The sequence below is a fragment of the Panthera leo genome, chromosome C1 (genome assembly GCF_018350215.1).
Source record: "Panthera leo isolate Ple1 chromosome C1, P.leo_Ple1_pat1.1, whole genome shotgun sequence".
NCBI classification, from domain to species: Eukaryota; Metazoa; Chordata; class Mammalia; order Carnivora; family Felidae; genus Panthera; species Panthera leo.
The window spans coordinates 158,820,051-158,837,237 of record NC_056686.1 but is presented as its reverse complement, the minus strand read 5'-3'; the positions used below and the strand labels follow the sequence as shown (position 1 = coordinate 158,837,237).

Sequence of the window (17,187 nt, the reverse complement as noted above, 5' to 3'; positions counted from 1 at the left end):
CTGGTGGCTCAGTTGGTTGAGCATCCGACTTCGGCTCAGGTCATGGTCTCCTGGTTCATGAGTTCAAGCCCTGTGTCGAGCTTGCTGCTTTCGTCACAGAGCCCACTTCGGATCCTCTGTCCCCTGCCTCTCTGCCCCTCCCCCACTCATGCTGTCACAAAAATAAAAATTAAAAAAACATTTAAAAAATGCTCATCCATTTAGACTCATTATGAAAGATTATCAAGAGTTAAGTCTTATTTTAAATTTCTTGGCTTTTAAAATAAAGTTTTATATAAACCTACTCTAGGAGCTTTTAGCATGCCCCTAAATAAACACATATACGTATATTTGAACATAATAAAATATTAATCATTCAGGCAATAATGTCAGGTATGACTCATACAGGGAGGAGTTGGACTTTATCTTCTCATTATCTGTGAATAAAAGATTTGCTAAATAACCTAACCAACAGACTTGCTTAAGAGTGTGAATTTTTTTAGGATCTTTAAAAACACATCATAAAAATAATTATGTAGCCATTAAAATTAACATTATCCTAGCTTACCTCTTCTCATTCTATGTATTAAAATCACATTTTATCTAAAAACATTTTTCCTTACTGGAAGGAGACAACAGAGATATCTAAAAAGTTCTAATATGTCAAGTACCTCCTGATAGGGAAATGCAGAGAAATGTAAGAAATGTCTCTTTTGCATTTTATTTAGTGAGACAAGACCCTGGAAATAGGAATTATCAAATGGAGATCTGTGAACCCCCCGATTTATGTATATGTGATATTTTCTGGAGAGAGTGTTTATAAATTTCCTTAGATTATTTTTAGATATCCACGATCATAAAGTGGTAAGAACCACTGTCTAGAAAGTCAGTAGCCTAGTATTTAGTGCTTTCTATAGAATTTGCTTATTAATGCATCAAAACCAAGCAGAGAAAAATTGGTAAATTTATATATTTTGCTGTTTATTTGAAGCTTAGTTAGTAGTTATAGTAGTAGTCATTAAAATGCAGGAAGTAAATAGCTAAATTCTCCTGCTGATGAAAGTTACCGTTAAGCTTTAGTGAGAATTGTATGCGTTTAACACATACAATAAAGACCTATGAAATGTGAGACCTATGAAATAATGCTCTAAGGTCCAAGTTTTTAAATCAGTGAAGAATTATTACTAAGTAAATGTGGGGAGGGAGTATTTGTATGCATTTGCTTTAGCTATGGGGATGTGGATGATTTGAACCACAACACAAAACATACTAACAACTGGAACTGAGTGCTTTTAAAAGCAAGTATGCATTACATTATGCTATAAGATTAACCAGACAGTATTCAACAAACTAAATCATCGTGGAGCTAATTGATATTAATTCATTATTGACTCACAAGAATAGCAGCTATTGAAAACTACACCAACTAAAGACAACAAAATATCCTTACCTCCAAATTACAGAAATTCTCAGCCATCTGTACATGTAAAGGCTTTGCAAGTTTGCATGAGAGCCAAACTTCTTAGTAGAAAACAGTTTCAAAAATTATGGGAAATTCAAATTGTACCAAATTTTCACTGGTGGTATATATGCCTATCCAAAAACCATTCACCAAAAATTCTTACAGCTTTTCTTTATTGGATTAGTAGAGATTTTTATCAATTTTTGTTTCCAAATCCTTTTCCTTTAACATCACCTTTCCCTCTTCTCCCTCTTTCAATCCATCTGTATTCACACTGCAACACTTATTTCTCTAAATTTGCTTTAAGCATCTGCTGCAACTCTCCACTGTTGTTATATTTGGTATAACAAAATCCAGCAGTTGTGTTAACCTAAGACTGATTTAATTTTAAATGTTTATTTTTTCACTCTTAAGATTTTCTAGTGGAATACTAACTGAATTTCTTGGAGGGTTTTGTTTGTTTCCTTTGAATGCCCTTTCTTTAGAATTAGTAAATTTAACTAACATCTAGCTAAAGGAAAGTAGCATTTATATTAAATGTTGCTGAGGGACCTGAATGAAAAACATAAATAAATCATACCTAGGGTAGGAGCTTCACCAAGTACCCCCGAACACATAAGTAAACGAACGGGCCCTGAGTATGATGGATAAAAGCAATTCTTTCAGTTTTGGGGTATGAAATGGAAGTTGTTTTATTGTAGAGTGGTTTTTCTACTTTTACTTTATCAGAAAACAGAATCATTTTTCCTTAGGAAATGTTATAATATGTATGTCTTACTATAGACCTACATAATAAGCTAGTTATTTTTCAGTGTTCTATAGGAATGTTTGAAATTAATAATAAAATAACCATAAAGTACTTTTCAGGATTTAAATTCTTATGTCTATTTATATTTTATTAAGAATTTGATGCTTTGACTATAGTTTTAGCATTCTTTTTTCTCACTAACACATGGAAGCAGAAAATAGAAAAATGTCTTAGTTTTTTCTTTCTTTTTTTTTTTTTAAACCAGTACTCAACTGGATGGACTGTGCAGTAATTTTCTAATGCTCTTAGAATAAAATGAAATTCATTCCTTGGTCTGGAAGTCCATTGTAAGCTGGCCCCTGCTTACCTCTCCTACTTCTCACAGCCTCTTTGACTGTTTTGATGCTTACTTTTTTTTTTTTTTTCTCTTCTTACAGTATGCCACCCTGTGTCCATGTTAGCATCCTTGCACTTGCACTTGTCCTGTATCTAGGACATATTCCCCCAGGTTCTCTTGTAGTTTCCTTTTTGACTTTTAGGTCAAGACCACCTCCCTAATACTCACTGCAAGTAGTGTAATATAGTCAGTCATTATCAACCACCCTTTTTGTTTTCTTCATAGTATTTACTGCCATTTGGGATTATTTTATTTCTTTTTTAAGTTGTTTTCTGCCTCCTTATCCCCACTATAGAGTGTAAGTTCAAACTAAAATGAAAGGAGAAAATGTCTTTTCCATTGTATCCTTAGGATTGAAATTCTAGAACATCACCTGATACATAGCACTCATTAAATAGTTGCAGAATTTATCAATTAGGTGTTCCATCTATAAGTGTTAGAAATATTCTGAAGAATATTTTAAAGGACTTCTGGCTTATATTCTGGACTGAAAGTTGTCAACATTTTAGCATTTTGAGAAACATTAATCTTCTTTTGCTGGTTATTAATAAGAAGTAATAAGTATTCATCTTAATATCTAGAATTACAATTTCATTTTTGACAGGTTGACTTTGGCAGAATATCATGAACAGGAAGAAATTTTCAAACTTAGACTAGGACATCTCAAAAAGGTATGTGAAGCATATGCTGGAATTTTAGTTTGTTACCAGAGGTCATGGAGAGTTGTTACTGTAAGTCTCTCGTTGGAGAAGTCAGCTTAGAGAGAAAATACCCAAAGCTCAGACAAAAAAAAGAGGGGCATTAAAGTTGTCCTTTTAAGTTGAATATGTTAAAATAACATGCCTTTTACCTTGTGGCAGCTTACAAACATTGAGATGCTGATAATACCATGTGCCTGTAGTGGAGAAGTGACTCCTGGCCAGACTTTCAGGGTCTTAAGATTACTGTGTTTAAGTACTATTTTTGTAAAAATGCTTCATTTTTAAGATGAAATGTAAATTTCCATATTGTTTGTGTCCATTTATAATAAACTGAAATAATTATAAATTAATAACAAACTTGGTTCTTTGGCTTAACTTTTAAGCTATCAAATGCTTGAGTAAATGTTTCAACTAAAATATGTACATTGGCAAATTTAGAAGAGCCTTAATCATTAATAATAGTATAAAGTGATATAATTTATTAAAATGTTGCTACGTGTTATTATAGTAAAATTTTTTAAATGTATAGCTTTGTACTGATTTGTAAACTACGAAATTGTAATCAGTTCATTGTTTTTACAGTTTTTTAGTTCAAACTATTTCAAATAAATAATAGATTTTCCCACTCAAAATGAACTTAATGACAGATGTAAAATTCTTTTTCTTTGACCAAATTTTTTAATTCTGCTTTTTGCTTGTCACATCATTTACATATTTTTTTTAATAGGCTGAATAATTGCTAAAAGTGAGTTAGTGAACTAATCGAAGATAGCTTCTGTGAAGTTGTCTTCCTGTGAGGTAGGACAGAGAAACCCATTCTGGTAGCAGCTGCCATCATACTATGTACTGTTTTGTTTTTGGAATGCCATCAACCTGCTTTCAGACCCCTGCCATTAATTACAGAGAATAGAAAAAGATACATAAATGTGTCCACATATATGTGTAATTTGCATTAGCATTTTTAACTATGCTGTATCTGTCTATGCCCCTACTCAGAAAAGTTTCAACCCCAAATACTTTAACAGTAAATTGTGAAATGATTTATTCTGGTCTTTTTTTTTTTTTTCTTAAAGTGTATTTTCTTCTGTTGTAATTATTGACTATTTTTCCTGCTCTTTGGGTTACAGTAGACAACTTCAGTCTATTCTCTGTAACAGATGAGTTGTAATGAGACTGTTGGGGGATTTTGTAATACAGAATTAGTATAAGTATTGTGTGCCTACCTAAGCAGTTGTCATAATGAATTCATAGAGACCTATGCTTGATGTCCCCTATAAAGATTTATCAATTATTTTCAAACCAGCCTTTCATGATAATGGAACATTTTAACTGGAGGGTTATTATTTTTACATATAATAAAATAGTTCATTTTAAATTGCTCTTTCTAATAATGAGATTGTACATTGTATATCTTATTTTATGAAAACCTGTTACATAAAATCTGAAATTACAAAGCAGTTATATTAGGAATCGGCTTATTTGTATTACAAAAAATACTTTGCTTTTTGAAAAACTTCAGAGAAGGGTTGGTTTTGGTCTTGGTTGGTTGTGTTTGGTTGACTTTAAAGCTTTCCTGGTACTTTGATAATATTTGGTTTGTCTGAAACACTTCTGTAAGTATTCTTAAGGGAGGTATACTTACACATCTAGACACTATCTAAATAGTTGCAAACTGTTGTAAAATACTACCCTTTCTCTTCTAACCTCCATATTAGCCTCTTTCCCTGTGTTTGACTTCTCCATGTTTTGTATTACTCATTCTTTCTAATAACTGTCCCCTCCGTAATCATTTTCCTGCTTTATTTTTTCAGCTTTTATCATATTTACTGAGCAGCTCTAGATTTCTAACTTTACCTTCTTAGCCATTTTACAACAGTACTTTTTTTTGACCAACATCATGGAATATTTTGGGAGAGTGGATAAACTACTAATGCTGAAATATGCTTTCATGTCTTGAATTCTCGCATTTTCTTCTAAGAGGCTATTTTGGGTGAGAAGAATGTATGAATGCATTATAAAGAAAGTTGTTGGTAGTACATACAGAGAACAGAATTGAGTAAGTAGTGTCATCTTAGAGCACAAATCAACAAGAGTTGCCTGCTTACCACTTGGATATAAATTTTGAGTTGCACAATTAAATAATAAGCATTAAGTCACATGTTTTAAAAATAAGTTATTTGGCATTCCAAAGCACAACTGGAAAATAGGCCATTAAAACAGGTCATTCTGTTTTCTAAAAAAGTAGATTGGATACTTTTAATACACAGAGAACAAGCTTCAGTTAAGAGAAAAGATGTTATGACCTCTGTTTTAGCAGTTCCCTTCGCTCCTGGGTTTATTAAGCTGGCATGAACTGTACCCAAGTTGTAACTACCATATGGTTTCTACCATAGGCTGGATCTGATCTGTGTGTATTTGAGATCCTTGTAACCTGCACGGGAATTAACCTATAGTATGCCAGCTTACGGTTTAGATTTAGAGCCTGACATACTCTTGCTTTCATTCTGTCTTTAAGCCGGAGCAGGCTCTTAAAGTTCAGTCAAATTACTAGATTAAATTTGTGGGCACCGAAAGAGAAACTTATTTTATCGAGGAAGCCCATGTTATTTGGACATATGGGACTAGAAGACCTACTTACTTTTTTTTGAAATGAATAATTTATGATGTGCATTGTATTTTGTAAAGATCATAATAATTGAATAGGTAAGCTCAAATATGAAAAAGTATATTTACCATTGAATAAATCATAAAGTTCAGTTCACATTCTGTGCTGTTCTGTGGGGTTAGAAATATAATAAATCCAAAGCTGTGAAAGTGATAGAGTAAGGAATGAAAGGTAAGCAGAAGTCTCCAAAAGTAAGTCCATGGCTAACAAATAGATATTTCTGGGGCTTAGGGGCTTATTAGTTTTTTCTTCTGAGATTAGGAAAATTGCTGTGCAGCACGCTTTTTTTAAATATATATCAAGAATCCTTCAATATTTTCAGTTTTTCTCACTGTATGAAATCACTGCTCACTCATTCACTAAGTGACTTATTTCCACACTCTGCCTGATACAGGCATGATTCGTATCCCCATTTCAGAAGAATTACATGATAACTACACTTGATGGATTTTGAAGTTTTAACCATTCTAGAGTGAACATTAATGTTAACTTTTTGAATGCCAGGATCTTCTATGTTTTGTAGAAATTAACAAAGCTAGTAACTGGCAAAGCCAAACATGAACCTTTTTCCACTCCCATTTCAATGGCAATACCTATACACTTATTCCTACAATTTTTTTGTTGTAGTTAGGATAGCAAGTTGATTCTTTGTATTCAGAAGAATTAATTCACTTGTAGCTCTCTTTGCATCTGTCTTAGAATAGTGCTGATGTTGGCTTTTTGTTTTTTCAGATACATGCTTCATTTTCATTGCAGATAAAGGAGAGCAGTATAGTTTTTCACCCACAGATACTCTTTAACTCACGTATTACTTTCCTTGGGTAATGTTAGTGATGATTATATCAGCTACAGTATTTCTTATTAGCTGATACATTTGCTTTTCACTCTAAATTTATTTTTAAAGGTCAACTGAAAAGCACATTTTTAATAAAAAGTATAAATACTCTAACATAATCTTACCTTTTATGTAGCTTAAGGATTTAACAGAAAAGAACTATATAATAAAATACATGGAGACTATGCAAATTATACCCAAAACAGTTTTTAAAAAATGACCTTTCACTGGTAGTAATTATGTGCAAATTTACCCAGTTATCACTTACTAAAAGCTAGTAGTTGCAATAGGAATAATTTACTATCTTTAATAAGTTGGTTCTTTGAAGCAAGACTACTAACTGTCCCATTTTATGTACCTGTACCACATGTGGAATATGGATTTAAGGAAATTAACAGACTGTATGTCAGTTAGCTTTTATGGTTAATCCTGTTTTGATACCAATCTTTGATAAATCCTAGTTATGGGAAAGCAGTTTATCTTTTTGATTTGAGGAGTTCTGCTAGATTGTTGTTTGTATTCAGATAATTCTGGAATTGAAGAAAACTACATGGATGTGCTTTTCTAGGATTGTTACTAAATTAACACAAATATATATATATATTTAATTTTTTTTAGTTTATTTTTTTAGAGAGAAAGTGAGTAGGGGAAGGGTGGAGAGGGAGGGAGAGAGAATCCTAAGCAGGCTCTGCACTGTCAGCACAGAGCCCAATGCAGGGCTCGAACTCACGAACTGTGAAATCATGACCTGAGCGAAAATCAAGAACCAGATGCTTAATCGACTGAGCCACCCAGGCGCCCCTAACACAAATATATTTTTTAAAAATCCCTGAAAAACCATCATCCTTGTAATAGATTCTCTCTGTAGTCATACTGTTATTTAAATGATCCTAGTTACCCATCATGGCATCCCAAAATGATGAGGAAATAAGAATTTTGAAGGTTATTAGAACTAATAACTATGTCTTGCCCCTGCTGTTACTTAAGTTTGTGATGTGAACAGCATGCATATGTTGCTCTTTATTTTTTAGTCTTTAAGTTTTGTCCTCTTCTATATTTAAAATACTTGATTAACTAAAGAAAATAATACATATAGGAAATTTGACATCTCAGTATGGAATATTAAATAATGTTAGTAGGATTGGCCTTAATGTATGTGTTTTGGGTTGTGTGTGTGAGAGGGAGAGTAAGAGTGAGAGTGAGAGTGAGAGAGAGAGAGAGAGAGAGAGAGAGAGAGAGAGAGATTTATAAGCCCTGAATATAAGTGCTGGAAGTTTATTTTGAAAAATATAACCAATTTGTAATTTGAAACAGGCTTAGTCAAGAATCCTCAGCACCAACACAAATGTATCTTTGCAGACCGAAGGAATCAGCTAAACAATTTGCAGTCATCTCAATCTCTACTAAAACAAAAATCACATCCAACATGCCACCTGACACCATTTCTTTCTCTCTCTCTCTTTTGCTCCTTGCGATGTGGCATTCATCTCTCCTTGTGCCTCCGTTCTGAAGAGATAACAGTATAGCAACAACTCTGCCATTGAAATCCTGTTCTCTGACCGATATTGGCACCTGCAAAGAGAAACAACCAGTAACAGGCAGCAGCAGCATCAGTATTAATCTTCCATGATGAAATCTTTACAGGTCAAGAACAAGCACACAGCTCTTTTCTCACTCCTTCACAGTGGACCATGCATCTAGTTGAAATGGAAGACAATGGATTGTCTACAAGCCTTTTGAACAGTGGAGAATACAGGGCATTGGTTTTAGGTGAATTGACCCCCAAATATTCTTGAAGTTTGATATCTCCTTTGGTCTTTCTAGAATACCATTGTCATCTGATTCATCAAATCCTTAGTATAACCACAAAGAATAAATTTGCATACGTGACATTTCTTGTCACTTTAGGTTTGAATAAAAATATGAAAAAACAGTATAATTCTAGAGGACTTAATTTCTAAATCTGTGTGTTCCCCTTTATATTCATGGCCATGACTAGAAGAAATCTCTTGGGAATTCTTCTCTCAATTAAAGCCAACCACATTGTACATTATATTTCTCTAGAACATAAGAGGCTACTTGTATATACAGGCAGTAGTTTTAAGTGGAAGTCTGATGAAAATGCACTGTAGTAGAAAAAGTCATGATTAAGCCCATGAAGAATGTCATGAGGTTCTTGACTTCTTGGCATGTGTGGGCAAGAAAAGTGCCAAGAGGAGTGTTAGATTTCTAAACTTGACATTTTGTCCTTACTACTGCTTCCCTTTTAAGAACAAGTGGTAGTCTATAACAGATGACTGACCGTGCCGAGAGATCATGGAACTGGCTGTCAATAGGAGAACTCCCAGTGTTCGTATTTTATCTCTTGCGCTTACTATGAAACCATAAACATTCCTTGCCCTGTGTTTCCACATTTGCAGTCATTTATCTTAACTTGGTAGTAGATGTTCAGTTACCAAAATGAAACTTTAGAGGTGAAATGTGTTTTGCTTCTGTAATGTTTAATATTAATCCAGTTGTTTTATAAGCAATGGAATCTTTTTAATTTTGGAAAGAATTTTAGAAGTCATGTTAGCAATTGGTCAGAGCAGAGTTTAATTCAGATTTGTAAATTCAGTCTAAAGATCACTGTTTCACAAAAAAAGAAAAACAATTGCTTGACCACTGGCCCTTCCCAATGAGAACTATAACTCCATGCCATTTACGATAAACCCTTGAACAATGCAGGGGTTATGGGCACCGATCCCCCTTTACCCCCATGTGCACAAAAATCTGCATATAACTTTTGCCTCCCCAAAACCTAACTATACTAATAGCCTACTGTTAACCAGAAGCTTTACCAATAACATAAGCAGTCAACTAACACAAATTTTCTGTTATATATAATACTGTATTCTTACAATAAAATGAGCTAGAGGTATGAATCCACCCATATCCTGAAAAAGGTTAAAAGGAAGCCTGCAGTGGGGAGAAGGGCTACGATGTGTTGTAGTAGGGCATGGTGCCTGTACATGCTGTGGCATGCTGTCAGCACTTTGGTTTGTGTTGAACATCAAGGAATTTCACTCCTAGCCTGATACAGCAGCTGTAATTGCTTTCTTAAGAAATGTACTAAATATTTAAATTTTGCCGATCAGTTGAATTGTTATATTTATTTGCTTCTGGGAAGGGTTTTATTTTGTTTTGTTTAAATAGAATGGAGGAACTAATGGAATCAAACCCTGCCTATTTCAACAGTTATTCTCAGGGGTTTTAATGTATGTATTTATGCATTTGAAGAGAGAATAAAAAAACCACCCCAATCGCCATACCCCACACCGTCCCCCTAAAAAAGAAGGAAATGAAGTGCAGAGAAAGGAAAACATTAAGGTTCTAAAATAATTATGTAAGGCAGTGAAATACACCTGAGGGAGATAGAGTATTCTCCCATCAGTAATAGCCAGCTCCGTGATTGGGAATAGGAGTGAAGGGATTTATGTAGTTAGGAAAGAAACCTTCCACTCCCCAAGGAATTTCGTAATTTTTGTCCCTTCTCCTCCTACCCCAGTCCTCCATCTATACAATATACTCAAGCAAAAATAGGATTATGGGCAATAGTTTCAAAACCAATCTCTATAAATTCAGATTCGCTTTATCTGCATGGTTTTTTGGTTTGTTGGTTGGTTCGTATTTCCAATGGTTCATATCTCTCACATCCATAGGTAGGATATTTGAAAGCATGTAATAGACATAATCTGGGAACACACAATAGGGATAAAGTTGAAGTAAACTGGTAATGATTTTCTTCTTAATTCTTTTTTCTGCACTGCCCTTTCTTTCCATTAGCTTTTAATAGTGCCTTTTGTTAATTTCTCCTTTCCCTTTCTTGGTGATAAACTTTTAGAATGACATAGTTTATGACATTAAAAATTTGAGGACCTGCAGACACTAACTTTTGAGGAATTAATATTTGTTCATATTACTGAAATGGATTTGGAGTTAAACTTTTTGAAACCTCATTCTGAACTTGTTTTCCTAGACCAAGCAACGTTTATAGTGCTGTTGAATAGACTGTTGGAAGTGATATGCTTTTTTCTCTCCTACAATCTTCATAATACACTATGCAGAATTTCTTTTTTACCAACCCTCTTGGAATATAGGCAAGTTGAGAATGATACATTAAAATCCTTTCTATCTTATCTTCCTTTATAGAAAAGCAGCACTTTGAAAAGAGGTTTTTTGTGTGTATAACATGTAACATATTCAAGATTTGTTAAAGAAATATAAACTCAGGTGTTTAATTTTTTCAGGAAATGTATCAGTTTTACCTGTGATAATGCATTTTATAACTCTTAAAGCTTTATAGCTTTAATGCCTACATACCCCACCTTTCAGTAATTGCTCTTTTAAAAATTGCCATTATGGGAAATGCTCAGAATTTCACCTAGCAGTTTTCACCTGGCATTTTGCAGAGATTGTCTAGTACCGTGACTGACTTTTGGCTTAGAGTGTTGATCCAAGGGGACACTAAGTTGCAAGAAAAGACTTTGATTACAAATAGAAAGCATTTCTATGTCAAACTTCTGCTGAGAGACAAACATTTTTGGTTGAGTTGCTGTGAAATTTACCTTCCACGTAAAAATTTAAAAGCTATAAATTTTGGAAGGTGTGTTTCACAGGTTACTTAAACAGTAAGGCAATATTGAGATCTGTTGTTGTATACTTGTATGACTTGGTTTTTAATTCAGAATATTAAGAGCTTATTTTAAGATACTGTTAAAATAGCTGTAGAAATACTGTTAAATTGTCCATTGCTACAGCTTTCTGTTTCAACAGAAAAGAGCCATGTCCTTTTAAAACTGTATGTGATCACCAAATCTACCTCTCTCTCTAAAACAGTCTCTTCTTACCCGTGTCCCTTCTACACCATAATTGCCTACAGAGACCAGTTCCTTTCCAGAGATGCTATTTCTTTGTATCTTCTAGATAACTGCTCAGCTAGTAGATGACTCCAGAATTTTTACTTGGTATTCTTATTAAGCATGAGCTATCTGGTTGGATTATCTCTCTTATATTTTAGTAAGCTTGCCTAGTTTTGCCATGGTTTGAGGATTCTGTTCTGTAATGAACTCAGGTTAGTTGTGAGCCTGGGTCATACTTGCTTCTCCTGAACCCTCTGAAAATGATTAATTCTGAGGATGGCCCAGAGATTAATGTTGATCTCAAGCAAGGAGAGTGTAGTCTATAGGATAGATCTGCACTAAATATAAATTATTTATATTTGGAAATGATCTGCACTAAATAGAAGTTAGTTGATGAGACTACTGTATTCTAGACTGTTGTACCCTGGGGTCATACCAAAATTCGGTCTTGCCTCTTTATATAAGGAAAGGGTACTAGGTAGTATTGCCCTAACATTTGCCCAAAAGTATGTGTATTAATCTGCTTGGGCTGTAATGACGAAATACCATAGACTGGGTGTCTTAAAATTTTTCTCACAGTTCTAGAAGCTGGAAATCCAAGATTAGGGTCCAGCAGGTTCAGTTTCTTGTGAGGATCTATCTCTTCCTGGTTTTAGATGGCTGTTTTCTCAAGTCCTCACCTGTCTTATTCTCTGCTCTCACAAAGAGGGGACAGGATGGGGAGGATAGATGTCTCTCCCTTCCTCCTTATAAAGCCACTAATCCCATCATGTGGGACCCACCTTCATGACCTAGTCTAATTCTAATTACTTCCCAAAGCCCCCATCTCCAGATACCATCACATTGGGGTTTAGGGCTTAAACATAGGAATTTGGGGGGGGGGGGGGGGGACACAAACCTTTAGTCCATAACAGTATATATCCTTTGTTCAGTGGGGTTTAAGAGAAATTATTTATAAGAGTTGCAGAATTATCTTCCCCCCAGAAGTATGTCACTTTGGTTTAAGGTCCAAGATACTGTGGAATAAATAGTAAATTAGAATATGGGAGCTGTAAATATATTTCACTGACTATAGAGGATTTATATTTATCTGTATGTAAGACTTGGTTATAATTCCTTCCCTTGACATTTCCTCTTAAATACATAGGATCTAGCTTTTTTTTTTTTTTTTTTTTTTTTTTTTTTTAGTGCTTCTGGCATCATTTTGTTTTTTCCTGTAAACTTTATAATTCAAACCAAATGCAGCTTGCCTGTGCTTTTTGTATTGTAAGATTTTATGGGACATATTTGTCTTGTTTTACAGAGGATAAAAAAGTTTACTTAACTGACATGGATAGACATTTTACTTTCTTTAATAAGTATTTTGTGATCTTGGCTACTGCCATTGGATAAACCTCTGAAGATTAACAAAAAATATTAAGCACATGTAACTATGTGTCAACAATCTAGTTGGATCTCATAATTATATATTTATTGATTCAGTAAGATTTAGTTTCTGTAAATTCACTTTTGAAATAGTACCCCTTACCACAATTTCAAATAAAACTTAAAACAATTTTTTCAGCTGGTATCCTAATAGGCATTTCATAGTTTTATCAGGTATTTAAAAATCCACCAGCCTACCAAGTGTTTAGTAGTTTCCTGCATGTGTAAGAATCAAATTAATGGCAAGTTTTAAGACAGCAAATGTTAGTAATATGAAAGGAAAAGGTTGCCACTTTCTATGTTCTGTGCTAGAAATGAATTTGAATTTTTTCATACTCCCGAACATTTTCTACAGCCAGTTTCTTACAGTACTTCATATGACTAAATTAAGACACCTGTGATTTGAGTATCGTTCCAGAAGTTTTTAATCTATTTCATGTCCTTATAATGAGTCTTCAATTATTTAATTCCCTAGACTATTACCTTTCTTTTTTTCATTGAAATAAGGAATATTTGTGACTGAAGCTGTATTAAGTGCATTAGTTTCAGTTAAATTAAGACAGTCTGTTTAGTGTATCTATTTTCTAAAGATCTCCAAAATTCTAGGAAGGCTGATCTTCATTTAAATTTATTTTTAAACGTTCTATTTGTCATCTAATTTTTACTTTATATTAAATATCTCCGTAACAAGTAGTGGTTGAGTTTTATTTTAAAACAATAAAAAAATAACCTCAAGGGTCAAGTGGAATACAAACAACATACTTAGATTTAGTTTTTTTAATCTGTGAACATTTGTTTTTCTTTATCTTAATTAGAATCTTCTTTTCAGTTTAAGCCTTAGATAAAGGTGTTATAGACTTTATATCTCTATTATTTGCTTTGGAATGAAATGATATTTATATTTTCATAGTAAACTTGAAAATTGCTTTTTAGATAAAGGATTTTTAAAATCAGAAGATAAATCATTAAAAGAAAATGAGCTAATATAATACAGAAATATTTAAGTGTAATACTAAAAAACAACCTCTATTCCATGTGGTATAGATTTATAATGATAGCAGATACACATTTAGGCCAAAGCAATTTGTATTTGTTTATTTCCTCAACAAACACTAATTCAAAAATACTATAAAATTGGGCATTTCTAGAATTTTCCACTAAAATTTGGTCTATTCTTATCTGTCCCTTATGTAGTATTCAAATTTATATTGACAGAGATATGTAAGATGGGTGATTGTTTATTTGGGATCTTATTTTTTTTTAATGTTCTCAAAATTGTATATTTTGAGACATGAAAAATATTTTCAAAAATTTTATATTAAATGTGAAAGGAAATTTCATTAGGATTTGCCTCTATCTGCTCTAATAACTGAGGATCTGCCACAGCTATCCGGGTAGTTTTTATTTTAAAGTCTCTTTACAATTGCAGAGAGATTTACTTAAGTGAGTGGTCAGATTGTATGTGTGTGCATGTTTGTGTATATCAAACACTATAAGGCCTAGAAATAATCAGTGGTTCTGTCGTCTTCCTTTTTTTAACTATTGTAAAATACCTTCATTTCATTTGTATTGCTAAATTATTCCCTCTTAAATTAAAATCAGGATGTATCAGAAATAAAGCTCTCATTTTGTGGTATAAGTCAGTTTCAGACTACCTTGCAGTCATTTTCAGTTTAGATGTTATAAAAATAGATTTCTTGTAGTACAGAATAAAACTCAGCATCTCATTAGGTATAGATTTTTATGTGGAGGATGGTTTCTTGAAATAGGCTTTTGCCTTATCTCTTTCCATCTTTCAGGCATTGAAAGTGCACTTTGGTCTTTTAACTCAGTGGTACTTTATAATATACTATTCTTCCCGTCATTGTAAAAAATTGATGCATGGGTAAAAATATCTTTTTTATATTGCAAATAAATTGAGCTTGTTATAGTCCCCTCTCTTCATTTTCAGGAAGAGGCAGAAATCCAGGCAGAACTTGAACGTTTGGAAAGAGTCAGAAATCTTCACATTCGAGAGCTCAAAAGAATAAATAATGAAGATAATTCACAGTAAGTCATTATTCATATTTTACAGTTTTACATGATAAAAGTTTTTTCCTTCCCTGTGAAGAGCATAAACACAATATTTCCTTATTGGGTAGCTTCTCATCACACTTAGAAAACGATCCAGAGTTCTTCCCATGGCTCAGAAGGCCTTGTATGATCTTTTCTCTGGCTACCTCACCACTCCCATCTCTCTCATCCTCCCCTTATTTATATGTTGTAGATAAGCTGGCCCCCTCAAACATGTCTAGCACATTCCCACCTCAAGGCTTTTATGCTTGCCATTTTCTCTGCCTGAAATGTTGTTCTTCTGAATATCTAAGTGGCTTACTCCTTATTGCACTCCAAATGACCATTCAGAGAGGCTGTCTCTGGGCCACCCTCTAAAATAGCAGTCTTTGACTCACTCCATTCCCTCTCTCAGTATCATTACCTTGCTTTATTTTTTCATAGCGTCTATCACTACCTGGAATTACAGATTTATTTTTCAGTTCTTGTCTATCTCCTCCAATTAGAACATAAGCTACATGAGAGCCGAGGCTTAGTTTTGTTCTTGCTGTATCCCCAGAGCCTAGACCAGTGCCTGGCACATGATAGGCACAAAATAAATGTTTGTTGACTGAATACCAAAGTTAGTATTACAGTAGTGAAGGAGAAATTATTTCAACCAATGGGACTTCAGTAAGCCGTGTTTTCATCATTATGCAAAAACTGTAGAAGAAACAGAAAAGAAGTTTCAAGGTATAGCCTCTGTCCTTAATCCCTGCTTATCAGAATGAGTGCCATAGATACTAAATGCTAAAGAAATTCAAAAGAAGAGGAGATGACTGGTAGGAACTTTATGAAGAAGATAGAAATTAAGCAAGGCACTACTTGGATTTAATTGATGTACAGGAAAGGAAGGGTAGTCTTTTTATCCTTTATCTGTGAGATTTGTCATGTCATTTAAAGCTTCATGACTTAATTTGAATCTCAGAATTGGAAATGGCCAATTTCTCTTGTGAACTATAAATAATCTTGCTTAAAAGAAGGCCTATCCATGATCATTGTATTTGTATAATTCATAAATACACAGATCATTCTTCTGTATAAGGTGAAAGAAGTGATATAGTTATGGAATAACCTAAAATGTACCAGATGAAAATTCTAATAAAGCAGGTAGGACAAAACTAATTTACAGTTGGCTGTTCTGAAAATTATGTTCAGACTTATTTATGGATATGACTTAGTCCACTTGATGAAAATCAAGTGAATTGTTACAGCTTTACCAAGCAGAGGGGTGCCTGGCTGGCTTGGTGGGTAGAGTGTGTGACCCTCAATCTCGGGTCGTGAGTTTGAGCCCACACTGGGGGTAGAGTTTACTTAAACAGAAAAAAAAAACAAGCAGAATCTCTTTTATTAACAAGTTCTTCAAGAAAAAAAAATTGTCAAAGTTATATTCAGTTGATTTTCAACAAAATATAATGTATTTGCACCTGGAGTTAATAAAGCTATCATTGTTCAAAACAGATGAACATAAGGGAAGGGAAACAAAAATAATATAAAAACAGGGAGGGGGACAAAACAGAAGAGACTCATAAATATGGAGAACAAACTGAGGGTTACTGGAGGGATTGTGGGAGGGGGGATGGGCTAACTGGGTAAGGGGCATTAAGGAATCTTCTCCTGAAATCATTGTTGCACTATATGCTAACTAATTTGGATGTAAATTTTAAAAAATAAAAAATTAAATTAAAAAATTTAAATTAAAAAAAAAATAGAGCTGTCATTGTTTTTGTTTTGTTTTGTTTTCTTGATGTCAAGGGCACACATTTTGGAATCACATTTTTCTGCTAAGTGCAGTCATGTATTAACTGTTGGTTGACCTGAGCAAGTTAGTTAACCTTTCTGTGTGGTGGTGTCCTCATCTGTAAAATAAGAGATGGTAGCACGTCCTGCTTTAGAAGGGGTTGGCTGAGAAATAAATGAGTTAATATATGTGAATGCTTAATATATAGCAGAAGCAATAAGTGTTTAGTAATAAGAGTAATA

At 33.6% G+C, this 17,187-nt stretch overlaps 1 protein-coding gene across 6 annotated transcripts in view; it reads left to right on the top strand.

Annotated features, from left to right (window-relative positions):
• TLK1 (tousled like kinase 1) overlaps positions 1 to 17,187 on the top strand; it is a 142,462-nt gene that overhangs the window by 105,519 nt on the left and 19,756 nt on the right. For all 6 annotated transcript variants that reach the window (XM_042949092.1, XM_042949094.1, XM_042949093.1 and 3 more), the window contains 2 exons: positions 3,191 to 3,257; positions 15,065 to 15,162. In XM_042949092.1, the coding sequence (XP_042805026.1) occupies positions 3,191 to 3,257; positions 15,065 to 15,162 (165 nt within the window). The remainder of the gene's footprint in view (positions 1 to 3,190; positions 3,258 to 15,064; positions 15,163 to 17,187) is intronic.